General features: G+C 43.3%; 1 protein-coding gene across 5 annotated transcripts in view; it reads left to right on the top strand.

The window, feature by feature from the left end:
* MAGI3 (membrane associated guanylate kinase, WW and PDZ domain containing 3) overlaps positions 1-27715 on the top strand; it is a 506679-nt gene that overhangs the window by 326203 nt on the left and 152761 nt on the right. For all 5 annotated transcript variants that reach the window (XM_068269718.1, XM_068269717.1, XM_068269716.1 and 2 more), the window contains 2 exons: positions 1634-1713; positions 11025-11082. In XM_068269718.1, the coding sequence (XP_068125819.1) occupies positions 1634-1713; positions 11025-11082 (138 nt within the window). The remainder of the gene's footprint in view (positions 1-1633; positions 1714-11024; positions 11083-27715) is intronic.

Raw genomic sequence — 27715 nt, 5'->3', positions numbered from 1 at the left:
TGCTCATTCACTAGAATGACAATCCCAAAACAAAATCTCAGAAAAAATCACTAGGTAATTGCGATTTGTATTTACAAGTGTGAACGGGCCTAAAGTCCAGTATTGGCACTGTGTCGCAGGGGGACCCAGAGCTGTAAGAGGTCCGCAACTACTACTTCACTCCCTCTGATAAAGGGTTACATCCTTCAGAACAGGTGTTTTGTGGCTACACTTGTTATGGGTGTGAAGATTATGTTGTCTACACACGTTTTATGACCTTTTGCAAGATGGGCCCCCGGGCTGTGAGGGTTACCAGGAGTAGGCAAGGGAAGGGATGTGAACACTGGAGGGCCCCCACCAAGGCTTTGCTAGGGGGGCCCATGATTTGTAGTTACACCCCACTGTATACTTACCATAAACTCTGTATTAATGTTGAAATACAATAATTAAATTTTTTCGTCAAATTAAAATGTTCTCCTGGTTGCTTGAGACTTCTGGTTAACGGAGTTCAGAATCTTGTTATAGTAAACTCTGAAATGGTGAACCCTTAAATGAAAACCGAATTCGGGCAGCCCTAAAATCCACACATGGTTTCCTCAGACCCTGGCAATCTGAACCAAATTAGTACATGAAACATCTAGTGCACTATAATACTTTACACAGTTTTACTTTCTCTTCTCTTCAGTTTTGCCTCGATTCCGCTCTTTTTTTCAGTCATTCACAGCTGGAAACTTCCAGAGTTGCTGGCTTTGAGTAACATAAATAGCAACTGATTGAAGGTTCACCTCCAGCCAGCACCAGTACCTTGAGGAAAGAATTGGCAACTGTACTCGCTGCAAGTACAGCTACACTGAGATGAAAGCAAACACAAACATTCATTTTGTCCTCCAAGCCAGGGAGGTTTCAAGCAAGTCTGTATTTATGGACAATGAGTAAAGTCAGGATCTTAATTACTGATGGTCTTTTCCTCTATCTAATTCAGTCTAATTGTTCATTAGGAGCCACTTTATGGCTTGTGGTTTTCACCAAAGTTAGATTTTTTAAAAATGTTATGCCTAGTTAACCTCACCACGTCTGTCACAGGCTTACTAAAGTATATGTTATAAATTTGAGTTTGGGTTTATTTCTACTAGATGCTGTTTTCTGCATGCAAAAAATCATTACATCTAATTGCCCGTTTTAATGGTCTTGTTCACATCTAATATGTTTTTTTCTTGTGCAGAAAAATAAAATGTATGTTTTTTGTTTTTTTTCAGACACCATGCACTTTTTTCTATTACATTGAGCTGCAGTGATGCGCATGTTGTGTGGAAAAATGCTCAAGGATTAACTCACTGCAAGTGAAAACCATTCATAAGGCCTGGAACCTACCAGCAGCGCTTTTCTTTGCTTTTTCTGAGCACTTGTGGTTTCAAAAGCTTTTGCTAATGTAATGCTATGGGTGTGATCCCACTTGAGCGATGTGATTTAAAAACAATCCCCCACAGCATTGCATTAGCAAGAGATTAAGAGTGCTTAAAAAACACTGCTAGTGAGTTCTAGGACTAACAAATTATCTACTGTAAATTATATTTATCTTTAAGTTGTACATCTCAGCATATTGCAACAAATCTTCTGCTGTTAACATTTTGATTAATATGTTGCATTTCCTTAGCCATAACACAAAAACAACAACATGGCTGGATCCACGTCTTTGCAAGAAGGCAAAAGCTCCAGAAGACTGTGATGATGGTGGTGAGTGTTATTGCTATTTTGATCACATGACCAGCTTATTTAACTATTTCTGCCACTGGGACATGAGCCTCATATCCGCAGCGGCAGCTGCTATAGCTGCAGGGACGCTTTAGTCACATCCCTGCAGCTTGGGGGGCTGTGCGGGCGATGTTGCCGGTAACGGGGGCGATTGGCTGCAGGAGACAAAAGTCCCCTGAGCCAATCCGTACATGCCCGCCGAGAATGAATACCGTTTTAGTTCAAAAACCTTGTTCATTCTTAAATAGAGCTGCCGTGCTTCCTCTTGCTCGCCGATTTTCACCGCTTACCGCCGCCGATCGTTAGATTTATGAATGGAAACAAAGTTCCAATACATTAATCTCCCCTCTAGGCCACTGTGATCGCAGGCATCCATTGATGCCTGAATCACTTCCCTAGTTACAATGTAGCAACACATTACTTCCTATAACTTACTTATTGTAGGCTAATAGAAGGTACTCAACGGGGACATCTTGTGGCCAAATAGTAATAATAATGGCTAAAAATTGAGCAATGATGATTTTTTTTCCTTATTATTCCCATTACAATGCATTTACAATAAAATAAAACTTAGCATAATGTACCACCCAAAGAAAGTCTAATTGATCGTGGAAAAAACAAGGTATAGATCATTTTGTTGTTAGAAGTAGTGATAAAGTTATTGGGGAATGAAAGGGAGGAGTGCTGAAATGTGAAAATTCCTCTTGTCCATAAGGTGAAATTGTTAAGGGCTCAGCCACACTATAAGCACTTTTCTGAGCGCTTGTGATTGATTAGCTTTTTAAAAATCGCTCCCATTCACGTTCATTAAAATCGCAGTAAAAATCACTGCAATTTTACGAATCTGCGATCACGGCAATTTTTAACACGATTTTAAAGAAAACCCGAGATGAATCTTCGGGGGGCAGATGGGACACAAAGCCATGTCCTCTGCCTAATGACATGGCTCTGTGTCCCCCAACCGCTGCTCTCTGCCCCCCCCCCCCCACTGCTGCGTGCTATAGCCCGCTGAGTCTAGCAATAAGATTTGTCGCTAACTCGGAGGTAAACACAGGGGAGAGGGCAGCTTTCTCTCCCAGGCTGCGCCCCCTGCTGCTCCCCCGCCTCCCTACACGCTATGATAGACACACATTCTCTCAGTGCAGCTATGTGACCCACAGGTCACAAAAGTGAAAGTGGGCCATTGCGACCCATGGGAGCAGCGGTTTTTGCGGCTAACTGATCTGCTCAGCCCCGCGGATCAGGTAGCCTATTTTTTTTTTTGCATATTTTGAGCCTACATCGGGTTCTTTAATGAAAGTGAATGGGATCGATTTTAAATAGCGCTCAGAAAGCGCTAATCAATCACAAAGCGCTCAGAAAAGTGCTTATAGTGTGGCTGAGCCCTTAGAGAGTCAGGTTTGAAGCTCTGTGGGTGTGGCTGCTCCTGGTGTCTGGATTGTATTATTTCCACTCCTCAAACTGGAATATGTATTCAACTATGTACGCATGTCGTGATTTTCCAGACGACCGATGATTTTTTTGAGTGCCGAGCAGTCGTTTCACCGATATCGTGGTGTGGGTACAGTCACATGACCACGTGAACTTCCCTTAGCGTTGCGACGCAGTAAAGACTGTCGCGGCGGATTGGATCGCTAAGATCCCCGACGACTACTGCACAAAGTTCCACTATCGCTTAAAATCTCATTCACTCCTGAAGTGTCAATGTCACGTGACATTGTGCATACCCACCGACCGGAAGAAGCGTTGCTTGATGACCGTCGTCAAGGGGACGTTGCAGGACCCGTCGAGTATTCAGTACGGGGCTTAAGAGGGTGTGGATATAGACAGTGCCTAGGCTCTTTACAAGGTTCTGTTTTTTGCAAGTGATTTATTCATCATCAGGTAGTCTAGGAGCTTGTATGTATATATAAACAAGCTACACAAGCTCTGCAATTGTGCATCTACACAGATCTAGAAAAACATGTCCCTTGAGCTTTACGTTTTCTGTTTTTCTTTAATTTGAAAAATGCTGACCACACATTTTCAGCTGATATGCAGGAAAAGAGTTTTAAAAGAAAAATGTAACATACCGATCAGGCTTCATGTTTGCAAGGCTTGGTAAGAGACTGTAGGACTTCACTGATGAAAGTTTTGAAAATGACAGTTGCATTGATGCTGAGGGTTTTTTTCTCTTAGCATAGCACTGAAACAGATTTATTGTTATGACTCATAGCTGTGCTCAGTGGGTTCTGGTGCATACCAGATGCTAGAGTTTAATGCTTGTGTAAATGCAGCTTTAGTTGGTACTTTTAAAAGAAGGAATACACCCTTGCATCCCTGAATTAATAATCTTTCCATGAAAATATCTGAAATGGATGCCTTTCTTGAAACAGTAATTTTTAGCAACGTTAATTTTCTAATCATGAGTTACATGGACATTTTGTATTTTTTAAGGTGACTGTATCATGCAGATTCTTCTACCATTAGGTAAACCTTACTTTTATTTTCCAACTGAGTAACAATAAAATTCTTTACCACCGCACTGAATGTTGCTTTTTAGCATAACTCCATGTAGTTTTAACAGAGCAGTGTTATCCCATGTCTGTGCAGATGAGCCATCAGCATAGCTCTCAACAGTCCCTTTTCTCCTCATATGTCCCTCTTTCAAGACTGACATACAGATCTAAGTAAATATGTCTTTTTCTCATGAAAAATGTTTTAAATTGAATCTAAATGCTTTTCCCATCCTTTAAGTTAATATATTTCTTACTTTTCAATGTTAGTATGAAATAAAACTAATGATGATATGTAGGATCAGTGTGGTTTGAATGATAAAATGACACCTTTTGCTCATTAATTTTTTGTCATATACGTGACTAGAGGTGTGGCTAGAGGTGTGGTAGGGGCGTGACTTAGTGTCCCTTTTTCTTAGCTCAAAAAGTTGGAAGGTACGGCCATCAGAGAGTGAAACAGACTTGGCCTGATGTGCATTAGGTTTCACTAGGATTTCGGGACCCCCTGGGGTGTTGGCAGTGTCTTCAATAAAACACAATGAAATGCTTGCCTGAAATATATGATGCCCCAGTGTTGTCCATGTTCCTTTTCTTCCTTCCAAAATTGGAGAATTGTTTATTGATAATTGGATGAACTGAACTGACCATAACTGTGTCTGCAGTCATGGAGTAGCATAGGAACTTTGGTGTATGTGTTCCTGAATTACCGGTAATATAGTGCAGTAAATGGTTATTCTGTGATATTTCGAAAATAATCTTTTCTTAGATTTCCGGTCTTGGACTACTTTTCTCCTTCTTCATTTAAGCTTCCTTTAGTCAACACTTTTTTGTGGCATTTTATTACTTGAGCAGCAATCATCTCCATGTACTGGTTTCAGGGGCAAACACAGGATTTTTAAGGGGGGGATTCCTGAAAGGTCTAGAAGTACTTATGTCCTCGAGTGCTTCCGAATACAGGTGCATACTGCCCATGCACAAAAGTGCACTGGCGTATTACGAAACAGTCTCTCTTTGGAAGTACTCAAGGACACGAGTGTTTGAGGGCTTCTAGTAGCAGCAAATTTGAACGGGGGACAGCGCTGGCACAACTCCCCGAGAGAGGAACGGTACATAGACTTAGTTTGGACAATTCAGTGGAATATGCTACATAGTGTCACATACCACAAGCGATAGTCATATGATGCAGGGATATATGCAACTGCGGAAGATGGCGGCGCTATATAAATACTAAATAATAATTTGCCTCACCAGGATTGCACTTTCATTTAGCTTTCCTGTATTACAAGAAGACACAGCCAGCCAGCACTAGGGGAAGGGGGAAACAAAGGTGAATGAAGGAGGGCTGGTGCACACCTAGACGGCTTCTGAGCGTTTTTCAAATCAACAGTGATTTGAAAAGCGCTTGGCTAATGTTACCCTATGAGGGTGTTCCCACAGCAGCGTTGTGATTTTTTCAAAATCGCAGGTATACTGCATGTAGCATGTTTTTGAGCGATTAATTCAAAATCGCTCTGAAAATCGCACTCAAAAATTGCTAGTGATTGTTATTGTCATTTTGGCGTTGCACTAGCCCAGAGAGAGGAGCCTGAGATGGAGCAGAGAGCTCATCTGTATTGCGTCCCACATCACACAGAGGCTACTTGCCTGTAATATGACTCTGCCAGTCTCTCACACAAGTCTGAAAGCAGCCCTCCTGGAGTCTAGGGACTGTCAAAAACTTTTCAACTTGTATAACACCTTATCCACACATGCAGTCATTAGAACAATGGGGAGAGACCAGACAGATGTTTGCCCATGGACCCTGAGTCCAGGCAAGCTCTGCATCATGCTGTGTATATTTACCAGCTTGCCTGCCCTCTAATTGCATCATGCACATAAAGTAAACCTCTTCTGCCCTACATTACACTACAGACAGGCGTTTCAGGGGATACTTCAGGGCACTTATAACGGAAAAGGTATTTACACATTTATAGGCTAAAATTCAGAAATAGCCTAAGCTCTGTCAGGCATCATGAAATAGTAGCAGTGTTTGCAGCTTCCCTGATTTTTACTGTTTGTGTTTTCTTATCTGCTGCACTTATTTACCTCTAGCAGAGCTGATAACAGGAGGAAGTGCTTTCCTCCTAGGTCTGAGGTTACATACTCACAGCTTCTGCAGACTGCAGTACAGGGCAGGCCAGGCAGGAGTGACTGGTGTCTGAGTCCTGGCTTAGCTTGACACTTCTGTGCTGTGAAGAGTCGGGGACTCGAGAATCAGCATTCTCTCACTAACAACATTCTCTCACTAACGCAGGCTGCAGCTTCTTGTGGGGGCGGGCTCGGCTGCCTCTTTCATTCTATTAGCTGGAGGGAGGCACCAGACGTAAGAAGGGAGGGAGAACGAGGCTGTTTATATTATGCGGGCTGCCCTGTCTGAATACACGGCTCGGTGCAGGGGGAGGTTCCAGACACCCGGAATACCCCCTTCAGTTCGCCAGTGGATTTGGTTCAGTTCATTGTCAGGAACAAGACCAAAAAATTGGTGGTCGCTGTGCAGCATTTATTTCTGCCATGTTGATTTCCCTGTCACAGCTGCTGAATTAGTTCTAGGAAATATTTATGACTCCACTGTGTATTTCAGTGTTAAAGTCATGTAATAGACTTCATAGTTGATGTCAATTTGTATCTCATCATGTAGTTTTCCATGTAATAAACAGGCTTAAATAATTAGGATTGGATTGTGATTCCCTGTGGAATTGGCCAATTTGCATTCACATACAATGTGAGGTGATAACACAGCTGTACTACCTACTGCTAGTGAAAACTGATGTAATTTCCCAGCCAGAATTAGCATTCTTGCCCAGCTGTGCTAGAACATCATGTACATTTAAGTAAAGACGACCAAAGGCATTGAGAGAGGAATCTTGAAAGCACTGTACAACACAATGATAAAGTATGCAGTGCCAGCAGGCGACATGTCACATTCAGCTTATCTGTATTTAATAATTAGTAGCAGTCTATCTGGCACTTCATGCTTGTTAGCTAGCAGTGCTTACACAACACACAAGCATTTGATCAGCCATAACATATAAGCTGGTCTCTCCTAGTAATCTATTGATAGTTTTTTAGGTTTTTTTTTTCCTTATAGCTCCGCTGGATTACTTTTTATGTGATAATTAATGAAGGGGCACTTGAATGTGAGTCTATTGTTTTCCACATATTTATGTAGGTAGATAAAGGTATGCCTTTGTGTGTGTACAATATACACGCACACACACACACGTTCTTAGTATTTATACACATACAGCACTGTTTCCATCCATCATTAAAATACAGAGTAGTAACTCTTGATCTACCTAAAGCTTAGTGATGTTAATGACAGGGTCAGATTTAGGCAGACTTGGGCCTTGGACAGAAGAATGGGATCCCATTTCAAGCAATAGCATTGCAAAATTAAATTGTCTACTTAGTATCAGCTGAAAACATTGACTCAAATGAGGCCCAGTGCACACTGAGCGGTTTTAGCAGCGATCCGCCAGCCGCATCCGCCAGTGAAAACGCTTGGCTAATGTATTTCAATGGGATGGTGCACACCAGCGGTTTGAGGTTTTTTCCCAACCGCAAACGTGCCTCCTGCTGCACGTTTGCAGTTTGCAGAAGCGTTTCTGCCTCAATGTAAAGTATAGGAAAACACAAACCGCTCTGGAAAACGCTAGATCAGAGCGGTTTTCCAGGCGGTTTTGTTACAGAAGCTGTTCAGTAACGGCTTTTACTGTAACAATATTTGTAATCTGCTACACAAAAACGCTAGACACGTTTAGAAAAGTCTCTAAACATGCCTAAAATCGCTCTGAAATCAGCTCCAAAAACCGCTAGCGTTTTGACGATCTGCTAGCGCTTTTGGTGTGCACTGAGCCTGAAAATGTATTAAATAGAAAGCTCTGTAAATTGATGTTTGATTGAAGTATCAGTCAAAGCTGGATATCCTACTTTTGATCGTTGATCACCTGTGGTAGTGGGAGTAGCTCCACAACTAGGACTACATCACTGCTCCTCAAGGTGAGCAATTACTAGCTCTGCCTAATCTTAGCTAGTTGGGAGTAGAAAGATTGTGATGGTGATGCTTGCTATAGGGGCTCATGCTTGCTACAGTCTGAAAGTAAGACACTTGTTTTATACTGACCTGAGGAAGCAGGCAAGCACCTGCGAAATGAGTTGTCTTTATTGTGATTCAATAATTACTTTTTCCAGCTAGACTGGTTCAGATTATTCAGGAGAGGTAAGGCTTACACTACCTCTCCTTGTTTTTTGTTGATCTTATTGATTCTGTACATACACTGGGCGCCTCCACCCGTTTGTAGGTAATAGCAAAGCATTCCTAGTACTGAGGAAGCATTACAGACAGTATTATTAAACCTACTGCATGTGAGGGTTGTACATAACACACCTGTATGCCTTCCCCTTACTACAACAGTTACAGCCATAATTTAAAATATTTTGTAATACCTCATCTACTGTACAGTGGCTTGCAAAAGTATTCTGCCCCCTTGAAGTTTTCCACATTTTGTCATATTACTGCCACAAACATGAATCAATTTTATTGGAATTCTACGTTAAAAGACCAATACAAAGTGGTGTACACGTGAGAAGTGGAACGAAAATCATACATGATTCCAAACATTTTTTACAAATCAATAACTGCAAAGTGGGGTGTGCGTAATTATTCAGCCCCCTGAGTCAATACTTTGTAGAACCACCTTTCGCTGAAATTACAGCTGCCAGACTTTTAGGGTATGTCTCTACCAGCTTTGCAAATCTAGAGACTGAAATCCTTGCCCATTCTTCTTTGCAAAACAGCTCCAGCTCAGTCAGGTTAGATGGACAGCGTTTGTGAACACAGTTTTCAGATCTTGCCACAGATCCTCGATTGGATTTAGATCTGGACTTTGACTGGGCCATTCTAACACATGGATATGTTTTGTTTTAAACCATTCCATTGTTGCCCTGGCTTGTCCTGCTGGAAGGGGAACCTCCGCCCCAATCTGAAGTCTTTTGCAGTCTCCAAGAGGTTTTCTTCTAAGATTGCCCTGTATTTGGCTCCATCCATCTTCCCATCAACTCTGACCAGCTTCCCTGTCCCTGCTGAAGAGAAGCACCCCCAGAGCATGATGCTGCCACCACCATATTTGACAGTGGGGATGGTGTGTTCAGGGTGATGTGCAGCGTTAGTTTTCCGCCACACATAGCGTTTTGCATTTTGGCCAAAAAGTTCCATTTTGGTCTCATCGGACCAGAGCACCTTCTTCCACATGTTTGCATTGTCCTCCACATGGCTTGTGGCAAACTGCAAACGGGACTTCTTATGCTTTTCTGTTAACAATGGTTTCTTCTTGCCACTGTTCCATAAAGCCCAACTTTGTGCAGTACACGACTAATAGTTGTCCTATTGACAGATTCCCCACCTGAGCTGTAGATCTCTGCAGCTCGTCCAGAGTCACCTTGGACCTCTTGGCTGCATTTCTGATCAGCGCTCTCCATGTTCGGCCTGTGAGTTTAGGTGGACGTTCTTGTTTTGGTAGGTTTACAGATGTGCCATACTCCTTCCATTTCTGAATGATCGCTTGAACAGTGCTCCGTGGGATGTTCAAGGCTTTGAAAATCTTTTTGTAGCATAAGCCTGCTTTAAATTTCTCAATAACTTTATCCCTGACCTGTCTGGTGTGTTCTTTGGACTTCATGGTGTTGTTGCTCCCAAGATTCTCTTAGACAACCTCTGAGCCCGTTACAGAGCAGCTGTATTTGTACTGACTTTAGATTACACACAGGTGCACTCTATTTAGTCATTAGCACTCATCAGGCAATGTCTATGGGCAACTGACTGCACTCAGACCAAAGGGGGCTGAATAATTACGCACACCCCACTTTGCTGTTATTGATTTGTAAAAAATGTTTGGAAACATGTATGATTTCCATTCCACTTCTCATGTGTACACCACTTTGTGTTGGTCTTTCATGTGGAATTCCAATAAAATTGATTCATGTTTGTGACAGTAATATGACAAAATGTGGAAAACTTCAAGGGGGCCGAATACTTTTGCAAGCCACTGTATTGTGATAGAATTTGTATCTATGTAGTCAGAACATGACAGCACATAACAAAGTTTTAAAAATGATTTAATGTTTTTTTTCCTGTATAAATTTAGATATACTTATTTAGCTACAGGACCAGATTTTATTAGTAAGGCAGAGAACTCACTTAACCCACATAAAACCCACTTTATGGTTCTTAAGTGTTAGACTTCTTAAATCTTTATCTAGAACTATTTAAATGCAGCTGCCAGTAGAGACTTGCCAAAGGCTCAGAACCTACCGGGTTCCCAAAATGCAGATTCATTGGATTCATGGGAGTTAGGTGTGTAGTGGAAGCTGGCTGTAGGTAAAAGTAGAATGCAGGTAGACGTGCTAAATGTTGTAAAAGGATGTTATGGCCTTTCGCTATCTCTCTCCACTGCAACCTTCAGTTGATATCATGTAATTGGAAGCAAGCTTCCACCCTTTTTCTTGCCATGTAGACTTCACTCAGTAGAGTATACTTTAATAGGTACAGCTACATGGCCCTGCGGGGATAACACTTCCACTCTCCCATCCATCCAATGCATCAACCCAAGGAAACTTTAGCAAAGTATAGGGAGCACAGGAACGATTCTCCATACACGGAAACTTTTGGACAATATATATGTGACACGCCGTGGTGGCTTAACAGATGCATAATGTGACATCAGTGCTTATAATCACAGCTTAGTTGTTCTTCTGTTGCAGAACTTCCATATGGCTGGGAGAAGATAGATGATCCACAATATGGAACCTATTACGTTGAGTAAGTACTTGCTAAGTGGTTCTATCCAAATTCACAGCTTCCACAAGTAATGCATGCATTTATTTTACCCGTTTAGGACATGCTCATGTAATGCCCCAGTGATGTTAATCATTATGTACAGTTGGTAACCTGCATCTTTCATAGGGGTTCCATAGTATAATTTAGCACTCTGAACTCTGAAACCAGTGATTCGAGTTCATACATCAGTGGGGGCCTACATTTATGAGCAACATGGTTGTCTTATGATAGCACTCTCACCTTAAAGCACTGAGTCCCTGGTATTAATACCTGCCAGGGCACTACCTGCATGGAGTTTGTATTTTCTCCCTGTGTTTGCGTGAGTTTACTCCTGACACCCCGGTTTCCTCCACATCCCCAAAACATACAGATAAATTCATTGGTTAGATAATGGTAGGAATTGGATTGTGAACCCCTCTGTGGAACAGTTAGTAACATGACATATATATGCAAAAGCGCTGTGCAAGATGTCAGTACTATATATTATTATTATTTATTGTATTTATAAAGCGCCAACATATTACGCAGCGCTGTAAATACTAAATAGTTGTAAGTAATAATCTTTCTGAATATTGAGTTTGGCATTAAAATGGGTTCGTAAGTCATGTGCAAAGATGCTCTTTATAACGATTATATCCAGTTGGCAGTCTCCATTAAGGCCTGAGCCCACAAATGCAGTTGTGTCCATGTCTGTCCACTTTTCAGCATCCGTAACAATGATGTGTTGCTGAAAAGCGAACACTTAGCCTTTGTTGAGATGATGTGTGCTGTGTGCCGAGAAATATCTATTGCTTTTTATTTGAATATTTAGTCACCTTTCTGGCTGGTTAACAATTAGTGTCTGACAGGCTTACTTGCACATGGAAGTAGTACCATTTGGTAAAGTGTGCGGCTTCAAGTTCTTTGGCATGACTGGATGGGAAAGAAAAAAATAGACCCTCGTGCCAGAATAAGCTTGAGGCAACTCTTAAAGTGACTCTGTAGTGAAAGATATTTGAAGTTAGATTTGGATAGCAGAGACTAGTTAAAATAGTCTGTTTTCAGGAAAGATGGTATCCTTTGTTTCCTTTCCCAAGCTAACAGATGTAATTTATTGCTTGCTCGGTTGTGATCCTCTGGAATAATGGATGGCTACATTAGTGGTTGGATAGTGGTTAAAGTGGATCCGAGATAAACTTTTACTCATTGCATAATTGTGTTCCTTTCATATAGTTTATAGGGCATTCCTCAATTCAAATACTTTTTTTGTTTTGTTTAACACTCTAATTCCCTGTAAATTAAACAAGCCTCGCCCACAGCTCATAGTGCCTTGGCACTCCATGTAGCAAGGGCTTATGGGAGCTCAATCTGGGCAGGAGGAGGAGGGGGTTACTAGCCATAGATTTCAGAGGGAGAGGGGAGTTAGCTGAGGGCTGGAGATGCAGTTGTAGCTTTCCTGTGTGTAATGTGACAAACAAAGCATGGCCGCTGTCATTGTATCACAGGAATAAATAAACATGAAACTGTTGAAGCTGTTTTCAGCTAGATTTGCTGTATAAACTATCTAAGCTTTAGATAAGATATATAGACAAGTTACTTGTCATAGTTGGTTAATTTTTCATCTCGGATCCACTTTAATAGTAGCTGGATAGTTTAGTGGTTATGGGCACAGCCTTTGACATAAAAGAATATTGACTCTCCCTATTAAGTAAGCCAGTATCTCCCTTCAATTAGAGAACGCCTCACACAGGTATATATTATTCATCAAGCCTATCTCACTCCCCTAAAACTAGCTAAGTTTGACCCTAGCGTGTTCACCGTTTGTCCTAAATGCACCTCCTTTACTCCTACATTTTTTCACTTAATCTGGGAATGTCCCCCTATAGCAACATTTTGGAAACAATTAATACAATTCTTGCATGATAAAATGGGCTGCCCTGTGAAGATGGACCCTGCTATGTGCATCTTAGGTCTAATTACGGATGATTCTATGCCTGATAATACTAGAAAACTTATTTCTCAAACCTTATTCCAAGCTAGACAAGAAATAGCTCAAAAATGGCTTTTAGCTGAATCTCCTACACTCCAAACTTGGATATCTAGAATAGACCGCACTCTTTCATACAAGAAGCTTGTCTATCTTCACAGAATTGCCATAAACACATTTCATCTGGTATGGGATAGTTGGATAGAGAGATAGTCGCTTTAAAATTCTGGCCCTTTTCCACTACAAGGTGCTTCTTCACCTATCACCCTCCCATTTGGCCTTTAATATTATCATGTGTTATACCATCTGGGCTATATTAGTAATGTGTGCCTCAAATGTCTGATACTACCTTCCTTTTTCGGCTCTACAATGCATAAGATCTATGTGCTTTTAGAATACAAAAGTAAGCTAGTATCTTGTTCGGGAAGGAGTCCTTGGGCAAGACTCTCTAACACTGCTACTGCCTACTGAGTGGGCTCCTACTGAGCACTTTCAGTCTGACAGGAGAAAAGCCCTATACAAATGTTTTATTTATTTATTTGTTTCTAGTGTTCTTTTAAGTGCCTGTAAATGTGGGTCTGATCAGTTTAAAACCCAGCTTCATGATCTCTTGTTACTACCTAAAACTAGGGGGCATGTAGAGACCTGATTGCAGTAGCCAGATTCTGTTGTGATGGATGCAGTGGATGTGGTGTCGGGACCCCCTGGACAGAAAAGACAAAACAAAAATTGGGAGCCCAGATGGTGTAGTATGTCAGTAACACTGAAAACATTATGATAAAAGGGCTACTCACAAAAGTGGGTTTCTGGAGGCAACCGACCACAGGAATCAAGTGGTGTTAATGAACCCATCTCCACTCGGGGTGTCCCAGACTGGGAGTGGTGGCGGTCGCTTCTTCTTTAAAAGACAATAACTGTTTTAATCGTGGTCTGTTTTTGAACCTTACCAACAGTAGATGTGGGAAGGGGGTTACTAAGCACAATGAGGGTAAAGAATGCATGAAGTATTCTTTACCCTGAAGCGCTTCAGCCAGTATGCATGAAGCGCTTCAGGCATTCTGGCTCTATGTACTCTGACACTCTTATTGGCCTGAGGAAAACAAGGCTTAGACCCGTGAAACTCGTTGCCTGTGCAATACTAAAATTCTCTTTTTTTCCTATGAGAATGTCCTTATTGAGGTAAGCCACCTCATTTATAGTTTTTATTGATGTTTTACTCCGTTTTATAAACCCCTGGGCACTTCTTTACCCTCATTCTGCTGTGAGGGAGCAATCTGCCTGTCACTCAAACCCAGTCTTCCTAAAGGGAGGGGTGTGAACAGCTCAGTTTCACCTGTGGTGCAAAGAGGAAGAGACAAGCAGTTTGTTCAGAGGGAGGGTGTCATGTATACAGATTGGAATTGATTGGCCCAATTCAAAACTGCAATGAATTTGCTTACTACTTAGATTTAGTAGCATATTTTTGACCATAAGAGAACTCTATAGGCACGTTTGTTAGGGGTTAGGGGGAGTTGGAGGATACATATGGGATTTTTGCTGTGGATTCAGTATGATCACAGGGTATTGTGAATAGGGTTGCCCTGGTATACCGGTATGGTGGTATACCGCTGTTTGATTGTGCATGGTAATCATACCATGCACAATCCTAAATTACCGGATTTTTTGTCGGGGGGGCGGGGATGCTGCAGTAGGGTTGCCATCTGCAATCCGTACAAATGACATTACATTTACCCTGTTCTTTTGTGACAGGCATCCCTTAAAGTAATCACTGCCCGAGATCTCTTTTGCTAATGTGTACCGCAGCTATAGGCAGAGCTGCCACACAGTAAGAAGCATCAGGCTTCTCTCCCGCCCCTCCAATCAGTGGTATTCTTTTTTGTGCTGGTGCTTCCCTCCAGCCAATGAGAGAGAGGCAGCCAGCCAGCCAGCCAACTGAGCCCGCCCCCACAAACTCAGAGCAGGCAGTAGCAGCTACAGGAGAGAGAGAGATGCATACTTTGTTTAGGATGGCTGTCTTCTCTCCCCCAGCCAGTCAGGTATAAATGAATGTGCTTTTCAGTGAGACTGTGTCATCTGCTTGGGGGATATACGACCTCTGCAGCCAGGAGCAGATGACATAGAATTCCTATGCTTATGGTGCTATTTGTGTTTGACATAGTGCAGAGCCCTGACAGGCAAGGCATGGCTGCATGTCACACATAAACTGTTAGCTGCCAATGTATGGAAATCTGACCAAAATTAAAGGAAACCTGTAATGATTAAAAAAAAGTGTTAAGTTATCGCCGACTTGCAAGTAGACGGCCATTGCGCCTTTTCGACCCTGGCTGCGCGCCTCCTCGTTTGCGCTCCCAAGTCTGGGAGAGTCCTGCACAGTATGAGAAAACCTCATACTGCTTCTGCGCAGGATGCTCATAGTGAGGAGAACGAGGACGTGTACGGCCAGGGAACAAATGGGCGCAGTAGCCATCAACTTGCAAGTCGGCGATAATGGAACTTAGCCACGGCTGGACACCGGAGGATCATTCAGAGACAGAGCAGGCACAGGGCGGCTGCAGGGGACTGGCAGAAGCTCCAGGTAAGTGAAACACTTTTTATAGTCATTACACGTATCCTTTAATACTGACACGGTGCAAATGAAGTGTAATGCAGTCTGGTGTTGCACCAGGGCTGTGGAGTCGGAGTTGAGGAGTCTGAGCAATTTTGGGTACCTGGGGTTGGAGTCATAGGTTTCATAAACTGACGAGTCAGGAATCAGAGTTGGATGATTTTTGTACCACATCCAAAGCCCTTATATAATTTACTGAAAAACAAACATGTCTGATTTGCAGAACTCATTAGTGCACAATGCAGAGTTATTATAAAGGTGATCCATAAATTAGACCAGTTATGCTGGTTTCTCAGTAAATTATATAAAAGACGCCTTGCAATAAAACAAACGTTTTGTATACAACAGACTACACCACCAAGGCAAGCTTTGGACATTTCTGCAACACTTTATAGAGTGCATAGTTATGTCACTGACTGTCCTCAGAGGGGTTCACAATCTAATCCTACCATAGTCATATTCTAATGTCCTCCCATATTGTTATTATTATTATTATTATTATTATGTATTTATATAGCACTGACCTCTTCTGCAGCACTTTACAAGGTACATAGTCATGTCACTGCTGTCCTCAAAGGAGCTGACAATCTGAAACCCTACCATGGTCATAGTCTAGTGTCCATCCATATTATTATTATGTATTAGTATAGCACTGACATCTTCCTCATAATTGTGTAATACCGTGGTATTTTTTGAGACTGTTATTATGTCGTGAATATTCATACCATTGCAACCCTATTCGTGAAAAGGATTCCTAATATTTATTATTCAAAAAATAAATTAATATTATTTCAAAGTAGGCAAGAAACACACTTTAAATAATGGATGCCCAAATGATCATTGGGGATAATTTCAAATGGCAATTTAATAACTAATGCTGTAAAGACATGCAGGAGAGAGTATGTGAACACTCAAACAGCACCCTGCAGTTGAAATGGTCTTTGATGTTCCCACATGAACAGAAGATGGCTGAAGAGGAGACCAAGGATGTCAGAGAATATGGATTTCCAGAATGATCAGAAATTATTGACTTAGCCAAGGAAAATTAAACTGTATTTAGCTGTGAACTAATAGTACCCTAACTATATAGATTAGGCTGATCATTCCGCATGTATATCTAAAAATGTTGCAAAGAATTTGGTATGGCTTCAGGAAAGAAAAGAAAGCACGGCTAAACGTTGAGTGTAGGGCATTTATTAAACATCAGTTCATACAGTTTCTAGGCTAAAATGCACCCAGGGCGAGGGTGTAAAAATTGCGCCCCCCCCCCCCCCCCGCGAGCAAGGTATGGGTGCCCGCAGTATAGGTTAGCCAGGTCTAGTTGCACTTAGTATAGGTCCCCCCAGTATAGGTAGCCAAGAATAGGTACCCCATTATAGGTAGCCAGGCATAGGTGAGCCAGTATAGTTGCCCCCGCTATAGGTTAGCCAGGTAGGTGCCTCCAGTATAGGTAGCCAGTATAGTTGCCCCCAGTATAGGTTAGATAGGCAGGCGCCCCCGGTATAAGTTAGATAGGTAGGTGCCCCAGTACAGGTTATTTAGGTAGGTGCCTGCAATATAGGTAGCCAGTATAGTGGCCACCTGTATAGGCTAGCTAGGTAGGTGCCCCCAATACAGGTTAAATAAGTGCCCCCAGTATAGGTTAGATAGGTAGCTGCCCCCCAGTGTAGGTTAGATTAGGTAGCTGCCTCCCAGTGTAGGTTAGATAGGTAGCTGCCCCCCAGCGTAGGTTAGATTAGGTAGGTGCCCCCCCAGCGTAGGTTAGATTAGGTAGGTGCCCCCCCAGTATAGATTAGATAGGTAGTTGCCCCCCAGTGTAGGTTAGATAGGTAGTTGCCCCCCAGTGTAGGTTAGATAGGTAGCTGCCCCCCAGTGTAGGTTAGATAGGTAGCTGCCCCCCCAGTGTAGGTTAGATAGGTAGCTGCCCCCCAGTGAAGGTTAGATAGGTAGCTGCCCCCCAGTGTAGGTTAGATTAGGTAGGTGCCCCCCAGTGTAGGTTAGATTAGGTAGGTGCCCCCCAGTGTAGGTTAGATTAGGTAGGTGCCCCCCAGTAGAGGTTAGATTAGGTAGGTGCCCCCCAGTAGAGGTTAGATTAGGTAGGTGCCCCCCAGTGTATGTTAGATTAGGTAGGTGCCCCCAGCGTATGTTAGATTAGGTAGGTGCCCCCCAGCGTAGGTTAGATTAGGTAGGTGCCCCCCAGCGTAGGTTAGATTAGGTAGGTGCCCCCCAGTATAGGTTAGATAGGTAGCTGCCCCCCAGCATAGGTTAGATTAGGTAGGTGCCCCCCAGCGTAGGTTAGATTAGGTAGCTGCCCCCAGCGTAGGTTAGATTAGGTAGGTGCCCCCAGGATAGGTTAGATAGCTAGCTGTCCCCTATAATGGAGGGGGGAGCCGGAGCCGCGAGGAGGGCAGCCCGACCTCTCCCTCCCTCTCCCGGGCGCCCTCCGTGCTCCCCCCTCAGATGCAGAGCGAGCAGCCGGGAAGCGCTGTTTGCAACTCACCTGCCTGGCTCCAAGCGCTGCTCTCTCGCCGCTGGTCTGTCTCCTCTCTCTGCATACATGCTGATACACGCGGCTTCCGGCTAAACAGGAAGCCGCGTGTATCAGCATGTATGCAGAGAGAAGAGACAGACCAGCGGCGAGAGAGCAGCGCTTGGAGCCAGGCAGGTGAGTTGCAAACAGCGCTTCCCGGCTGCTCGCTCTGCATCTGAGGGGGGAGCACGGAGGGCGCCCGGGAGAGGGAGGGAGAGGTCGGGCTGCCCTCCCCGCGGCTCCGGCTCCCCCCTCCATTATAGCGCCCCCCTCCTAACAGCGCCCCGGGCGGCGGCACGCCCCGCACGGGGGTAGAAACGGCCCTGCTCCTTAATGACTGTGTAATATGTGCTGCAGATTCTTTACTTTGCCAAAGGAGAAGACTGGAGACTACTAAATTAACTGATGAAGCAATCAACTTAGATACCACTCAGTTTATTAATTTATCATTTGCAATAGCATTTAGCAATGGCGCAATGTAGGGTAACATTAACTCCTTAACTCTGTCAGCTGGCATTACATTGAAAAATAAATGTACAAATATCTCTGTACTGAACTGAATGAAGTTCTAAATCGTTCCAGGCAAACATTAAGTGGGATTTTCTGTTAATGCACTTTGAGAGTCCATTAGCATTAGTTTTACCTTAGGCTTTGTCTTTATTGCAGTTCTCTGAATTAGGAGACAGTTGTGGCATACTTAAAGGTCACAGGCTGTTCCTTTTATAAATTCAGGTTTAGCTTTATCCTCTGGGTAAAGGGAATCTGGAATCAGAGATGATCTATGCACATTGGAATATAGGTTTGTGTGCATGCAGATTTTCCACTAAACCAAAGTATTTACCACAGTAAAACTAGAAGATGAATAAAGAAAACCCCCTCGGAAATAAATGTTTTCTGTATTAATAAGTAAGATTATGCTAGCGCCACAGCAGAATAAAATAAGGAAGTTTATGAGTAGTATACTGTGACCAGACTGCACCAACCAGGGGCAATCCCAGGTTTTTCAAGGGGGGAGGGAAATCCTGAAAGTCCTCTTTCGGCAAGTTGCACACTGCTGCGCATACGCTGGCCCGTCAGCATGCATCCTTGATCATGCCCCTGTGGCCAGCATACCAGCTTATAGTATAGTCAAAGGTGTCTCCCCCCCCCCCCCCCCCACACACACACACACACACCTGTAACATCATTAGGTTCCCTCCACCCATAGGTAGCCAACCCCATGCATGGCCAAAGGTGTCCCTCAGTATAGATAATTCACTACCCATAGGTAGCTGAAGGTTTTCCCAATATAGGTAGTCTTCCCCCCCATAGGTAGCCAAAGATTTCCCCGGTGTAGGTAGTTCTCCCATTCCCCATCAGTTATCCAAATGTGTCCCCAGTATATGTAGCCCTCAATAGGTAGCCAAAGGTGTCTCCAGTATAGGTAGCCCCTCATAGGTAGCCAAAGGTGTCCGCAATGTAGGTAGTTCCCCCACCCCATCAGGTAGCCAAAGGTTTCCTCTGTATAGGTATTAACCACTTGACCTCCAAGGGTTTTTAAAAATAATGAAAATGTATTTCATTTTTCTATGGAAAGGTGTATAATAGGGTATTTGGATGTAGTTTTACTTTTTGGCCACAAGATGGAGATACAGAGTTAGTGTGTTCTAAAAATAGAAACAGAACCAAGTGTTTATTATTTGTTTATATTTGTGTAAACATGGGCGTAGATACTCTAGCTGGTGGTGGTAAAGATAATGTCCCCAGTATAGGCAATAAAGGGAATGTCCCCAGTATAGGAAGTACAGTAATTTCCCCAGTATAGGTAGTACCCCATCACATAACCAAAGGTGTACCCCTTTCCCCTGTCCCAAATCAGTGCGGCTACAGACTGGCTGTGCTGGGTGCTGGCTCTCCTCAGTGCTAACTGCTGCCTGGGTGTTGGCTGTTGCCTGGATGATGTGTTGGGTGCATTACCTGGGTGTTGTGCTGAGTGCGCTGCCTGCGTGCTGGGCTGGGGAGGGCTGGGCACTGGCCGGGAGGACTGGTTGCAACTAATCACAGACTCAGATCAGCGATGAACGGAGAGAAAGACGGAGCATGTCGCATACTACCTTCCTGTTACACTTCACGTCCAGGAAATTACCAAGGATGTCACTTCCTATATGTGAAGTGTCCGTGTCCAGGGATAGCATGCGTCCTGCTCTGCTTCTCTCCAGTCACCGCTGATCTGAGGTCTGATGACATAGAGGCATCGGGGACCATGACCGGGGGGATTCTGGCACGCTCCCTGCCACGATCCTGGCTTTTAATCGCCAGTTTTAGGCGGTGTTTACAAACAACAAACATGGCCGCCAACCAGGAAGTGATGTTTGTGTATATATATATATATATATATATATATATATATATACATATATATATATATATATATATATATATATATATATATATATATATATATATGTACACCAGCAATATATATATATATATATATATATATATATATATATATATATATATATATATATATATATATATATAATGTTACAGTATACTACAAGTTTTTGTTATAGTGAATTATCTGCACTCCAGTCTGGAATTCTCACAGTTTCTCAGCATGTGACAACAGCTCCCCCCCCCCCCCAGCCTCACGAATACACAAAGCACACAGAGCCTGCAGGGGTGTGCATAACTTGTATTCATTACAACAGAGGCAGCCCATTCCTTCCTGGGTCCGCAAAGCTTGACACAGAAAAGATTAGATCTATTACAGAGACAGTGCAACTAGAAAAGACTGCAGTAATCCAGACCACATTAGAACCGGTATAGGAACTTATATAATAGAAGAAATAAGGCTGACAATTTTGTAACAGAGTCTCTTTAATTAACAGGAAATAAAATGTTTATTTTTAATACTTGAAAATTCTTTGCTGGCAATGACAGCCTGAAGCCTTCGACTCATAGACAATACCAGATGCTGGGTTTCCTCCTTTTTAATTCTCTGCCAGGCCCTTACTGCAGCATTTTCAGTTGCTGTTTGTTTGTGGGCCTTTCTGTCTGACTTTCAGTCGTAAACAAGTGAAATACATGCTCAATTGGGTTAAGATCAGTTGACTGACTTGGCCATTCGAAAATTTTCCACTTCTTTGCTTTAATAAACTCTTGGGTTGCTTTGGCTGTCTGTTTTGGGGTCATTGTCCATCTGTACCATGAAACGCCCTCCAATCAATGTGACTGCATTAAACTGGAATTGAGCAGATAAGTATGTCTCTGAACACCTCAGAATTCATTTGGCTGCTTCTGTCCTGTGTCACATCATCAGTAAACACTAGTGTCACTGGCAGCCATGCACGCCCAAGCCATCACGCTGCCTGCACCGTGTTTTACAGATGATGTGGTATGCTTTGGATAATGAGCTGTTGTTCTTCTGTTTTTCTAGAACTCTGCTGGCTTTTTTAGATGTTCTTCAGCAAAGTCCAATGTAGCCTTTCTATTCTTGAGGCTTATGAGTGGCTTGCACCTTGCAGTGTACCCTCTCTACGTTCATGGAGTCTTCTCTTCATGGTACACTTGGATATGCCTACCCCCTGGGGAGTTTTGTTCACTTGGTTGGCTGTTGTGAAGGGTTTTCTTTTCACTATGGAAAGTATTTTGAGATCATCCACCACTGTTGTCTTCCATGGATGTCCAGGTCTTTTTGCGATGCTGAGTTCACCAGTGCTTGCTTTCTTTCTTTCTCGGGATGTACCAAACTGTAGATTTTGCCACTCGTAATATTGTAGCAATTTCTCAGATGGTTTTTTTCCTACTCTTGCAGCTGAAGTATGGATTTTCACTTTCATGGAGAGCTCCTTTGACCACATGTTGTCAAAGTGTAACTGTCGGGCATAAAATCAAAAATCAATTTTATTTTTATCTGGTAAACAAGTAATAAGGATGCTAATTAGGCTCTTTTTTTACTATAGAAAAATTACTAAAATCAAAAAGACAATGAAATACATATGTTATGCAAGTAGAGCAAGTATTTATCTATTTATATATGTGTTGTTGTTTTTTCTGAGATAGTATGACTGACACCTTAAATCAACTCCAGGCCTTTTATCAGCTTAAGTGATAATGACATAAGGACTCACTTACCCACACCCACCCATGAAAAAGCCTTTGAATCAATTGTCCAATTACTTTTGAGCCCCTGAAATGAAGGGGTTGTGTTAACATAATGCCTCACATTTTGATACAATCGTTTTGCTCACCCCACTGAATTAAAGCTGAAAATCTGCACTTCAACTGCATCTGAGTTTTTTCATTTCTATTTCATTGTGGTCATGTACAGAACCAAAATTAGAAAAGTTTTCTGGATGCCTGTCAGCACGCTGTGGGTAGCGATCTGTGCTACCCCCAGTGTGCAGAACTAGCATCCAGCCATCCTGGGGAATCCCTGTGCAGCCAGCGGAGCAGAAAATGTGCGGGCAGGGATTCTCCCTTCTGTGCGGAGACGGTTGCCGGGTGTATCCCCTCTGTGCAGGGGGGGAGATCCCCCTTCTATGTGGGCTGGTGGCCGGGTGTCACCCTTCTATGCAGGGAGGGGGGGGGGAGATCCCCCTTCTATGTGGGCTGATGGCTGGGCAGGGATTCTTACTTCTGTGCAGGGAGGGGGGGGGTGTCCCCTTCTATGTGGGCTGGTGGCTGGTCAGGGACTCCCCCTTCTGTGCGGGGGGGTCCCCTTCTCTGCAGGCATGCTGTGGGTGGCTCTTCCTCCCTTCCGATCCCACGTGTGTCCCCCGTGGGGAGGGGGGGGGGGTACGGGGGACGCATGTTGGATCGGGAGGAAGAGAGAAGAGCCACCTACAGCATGCCCGCACAGAAGGGGGAGTCCCCGACCAGCCACCAGCCCACATAGAAGGGGACACCCCCCCTGCACAGAAGGGAGACACCTGGCCACCAGCCCACATAGAAGGGGGGTCTCCCCCCCCCCCCCCCTGCACAGAATGGAGACACCCGGTCACCAGCCCACATAGAAGAGGGATCTCTCCCGCACAGAAGCCGCTGCAGGAGACAGCCCTCGGGTGAGTAAATCGGGGGTGGGGGATCGGGGGGGGGGGGGGGGACACACCTGGCTACCTATACATCTGGCTAAATATCTGGCTACCTATACATCTGGTAAAACATCTGGCTACCTATACATCTGGCTAAATATCTGGCTACCTATACATCTGGCTAAATATCTGGCTACCTATACATCTGGTAAAACATCTGGCTACCTATACATCTGGCTAAATATCTGGCTACCTATACATCTGGTAAAACATCTGGCTACCTATACATCTGGCTAAATATCTGGCTACCTATACATCTGGTAAAACATCTGGCTACCTATACATCTGGCTAAATATCTGGCTACCTATACATCTGGCAAAACTATACACCTGGCTACACATCTGGGTCTTATACTCTCCATTGGCGTGCTGATCCCTCGTTGCGTACCTCTGATAGCTTCCTCAGTGCCTTCTTCCATGTCCCTTGGCGGATTTTGCTTCACGTCCCCCGCCTATCAGCGTTGATGACACCAGGGTCACACAGCGTCAACATCTCACTGCAAACACTTTTTTTTTTTTTATTGAATTCAATACAATAACCTATATTGAATTCGGTATTAACCTCCCTGGCGGTCGGGCTATGCCGCGCAGGGGGAGATCTCAGGGCGATTTTCTTGCTGTAAAGTGCTGTGCGCGCAGCCAGCACTTTGCTAGCCGCACGCACAGCTTGATCGCCGCCGCTCTGCGGTGATCGGCCGCACGCAGCGGCTGAAGAGGGCCCCCCCCGCCAGAGCCCTGCGCTGCCCGGATCAATGAGTTCCGGGCAGCGCTATGGGCTGGATCGGGTGTGCCTGACGTCAGGACGTCGGCTGACGTCCATGACGTCATCCCGATCGTCGCCATGGCGACAGGAGAAGCCAAACAGGGGAACACGTTATATACGCGTTCCCCTGTTTGCTATAGATGCCGGCGACGATCGCACTAGAGGGACACATGCGCCCTCTAGTGGTGTTTCATGTAGCTACCACTCTGGTAGCTTTACATGAAACAAAAAAAAAATTAAAAAAAAAAAGGATTTTTGCCAATTTGGAAAAAAAAATTAACCGCCAGGGAGGGTAAAAAAAAAATGATTACCAAGAAAAACTTTAAAATTATTTGAAATTAATTGAACCACTTTTTGCACAGAAATCCTGGGGAAATTGAACGCCAGGGTGGTTAACTCTCAATCATTCTACAGCCACCAAACAAGGTTTGCGATAGAGAAGTAATGGGAAAATCCTCTGAGATTTTTTGTTGTTGTTTTTTTTTATACACACCAACAATAACCAGGATACGTAAAAAATATTACTCACAGCGAGGGTTGTTATACATTGACATCAATACTACAAGTGCTTTCCCAATGTCGGTGGCAATTTCTTATGCTGCTTGCTTTTAACCTGACTTGAGTAATTAGGAGTATTATGCTAAAATTCCTTTTAACGCTTTTATAAATACATGAGTTCTTAAGCCTCCAGTAGAGTTTTCCAAGCTGTCCATATGATTTTTGCTGGAACCAAAAACTCTGTTATGGCTTTTGCTCTTCAATGCAACAAACATTGCATTTTTAAAGTTTTGCATCAAATAATGATGTAGTTATTTCTGTGCATAGACATAGAGGTATAGAAGAATCCTTGACTATTTATTATGGTGATGCTTAATGGTAGCTTAGTAACCTCAGCCTTCTGTGTGCATCATTGGCAAATATCTACTCATCATGCAATGGAGAATGAATAGTCTAAGTGCTAATTAATGAGAACTGTCTGCCAATCAACACTGCTTATTGGGACACCTAGTAGACTAAAGGTGGCCATACATCAAGCGACTTGGCTGCTGAACGGCCATCCGTTTCGATTATTATAATAGAATTGGATGAAACTCTGTGACTGATAATGCAAAAACAGTGCAGCTTAATGACAGCAGCTCGAGGTATAAATCTCTAGCACACTGTATGCTGCCATAGCGTGCGCTGCTAACTTATGTGCGATCTATTAGTGTAACAAGCACTCCATTAACTTAACGAGCGCTCCATTGAAAATGCCCTGAGCCCCGGCGGGTCCAGTGGTTTCAAAGGATGAGATTTCTTCACTTTGGCCCAATAGACTGTGTCACTTGACAGGCAGCCTATTGGGCCAATCAAAATGAAGCCACTGGACCTGCCAGGGCACAGGGCGGGTACAGTGAAGTGCCCATTAAGTTAATGGAGCACTCGTTACACTAATAGAGCACGCATAAGTTAGCAGCTTAGGCTAGAGTTTTTTATACCTCGCGCTGCTGTCATTAATCTGCGCTGCTTTAGCAGCGCAGCTTGATGAATCAACCACTTAAATTATCTATGCAAAAGAGCTTCTCTGAGCTATTCCACCAATTTGAACTCCGTTTTGTTCTAAATAGCTTAAACAGCAAACAAACAGTGAGAGACAGCTTGAGATAAGGTTTTACTGCAGAAAAGACCAAAATACAGAGTGTGGTTTCTAAAATGCAAATATGACAGAATAATGCAATGTTACAAATAAAGCTACGTAACGGAAAATTAAAAATGACTTTTTTCATGGTTACTTATGTTCTATTAATTATCTGTACTACAACTACAGTTTAGTAGTCTAATTAGATGCTCTCTGCAACTCTTCCAGTTTAAATTAACCAAGACTGAACATATCTTAAAGCATAAGTTAAGTTGGTTTTCAGATCCTGCTTAATAAGCAGTTGCACAGGATGTGTCTTAAATTAGCGAAACACTTTCTTGCTTGCTTTGTTTAATAGCCAGGTGCTGCTTGGTTTGAGAGCACTTGCCGTTTCATTCCTCATGCATTGTAAAGCACAACTATACTTAATTTTAACCGGGGGTGAAAATAAACTGAGATAAAAAAAAATGTATCTATCCGCCGACTCCTAAACATAACTTTTTTTTTTAAGCTATCCCACAATTTTATTTTAGGTTTAAAAAAAATGAAAAAGATGATTTAATGTTTTATTGTCTCTGCTCAATAACAGTCTTTAACGACTTCACCCCCAAGGGAGGCCAGCACAATTTTCATATGTCAGCACTCCTCCCTTTTATTCCCCAATAATTTTATTACTACTTATTGTGATGAACATTACGGAAAGTCGTGCGTAATCGTCAACGACTTTCGTAATGGTCCAGCCCCATTACTGTCAGTCCTGTGTAGATGTACCACAGATGTCTCTCCCCTCTCTTCTGAATGAAAGGAAACCCCTCACCCACCTTCCCCCATGTCCTGCATTAGGTACAGAGAGGAATGTCACAGGTGGCTTGACCTCCTGAGGAGACCATTTGCTGCCTACGGCTCATCCCCAAAAACCAGGTAGAACCAGCATAGATAAGGGATTCCCTCCGAAATCTTAGAACCAAACAAAGAGAACTTTAATGTATTTGTAATTCAAAATAGGCTTGTCACAGAAAGACAAAAATGTAACATTTATTAATCATCTGCGTGACTCTGCCCCAGATTGGCATATCGCAAATCCGAGGCTATATTCACAAGCGGCCCGAGATCCTGTATCAAATGATGGTACACATGCCTAGTCTACCGCATTCGGTCTGCGCATGCTGAATAAAGCAGTTTCCTGTTTGAGCCCCAACTGTTAGAAAATTGTAATGCGGGTGGATGATAGAACTGGTTTATGGGTATCAGAAAATGTATTTTTCTCCTCTGAGTTCTGGGGGCTGCGACCTTGCTGACCAGGAGGTAACTCCGCCTTAACCCCATATAGTTTGGAGGTAATCCAGCCCCAATTCTAAGATTGTATAAATCTGGGGCCAGCATTGCCCGCCTCGTCTTTCACTATTTCATCTGCTAAAGAAGAGCTTCTAGCATGCGTTCCTACAGAAGGACCGAACGCATGCATTGTTCCAAGGACTCTTACCATTAATGTCTAATTTAAACCGGACTCTTTTCTTCACTCTCCAAATGGGCTGCTCAGCCATAACTAAAGTAAGATCCTTCTAATTTTATCCCTTTTATTTTTAGCTATGTGTCTATCTGTTAATCTGTATAAATGTATGTAATGCAACTTTATTATTAAAACGTTTTAAAAATCGTTATGGTTACGACCTGCTCTGAATATACACAAACGTATCTATTCTCCTGAAACCGCTACCCTGTGTTTAATAGACGTGTACATTTATAACCCGTATGCGCGGACCCGGCTCAGATATTCAGATCTTACCCCGATTCCAGCATACTGCGAAGGGTTAACAGAGCGTTCTCAAAGTAGTAGCATAATTACAGTAGCGGGCTGTGTAACCCGCTTGGTGGCAGATCTTTGAATTGTGTGTGTGTGTGGCGAATCCTTTGGCATCCGAACGCTCCCTCCGCTAGTCGGTTCATTACCCTGCGAAGTCGGTTATGCTACAGGATGAGAAAAATGACAGTGAGAGAGGATTTGGCTGTGGAGTCGGAGTCTGAGTAATTTTGGATGCCTGGAGTCTGAGTCGG

This window comes from Hyperolius riggenbachi, chromosome 2 (genome assembly GCF_040937935.1).
Source record: "Hyperolius riggenbachi isolate aHypRig1 chromosome 2, aHypRig1.pri, whole genome shotgun sequence".
NCBI lineage: Eukaryota > Metazoa > Chordata > Amphibia > Anura > Hyperoliidae > Hyperolius > Hyperolius riggenbachi.
Note: the sequence above shows the minus strand (reverse complement) of the source record. Positions and strands in the feature narration are given on the sequence as shown.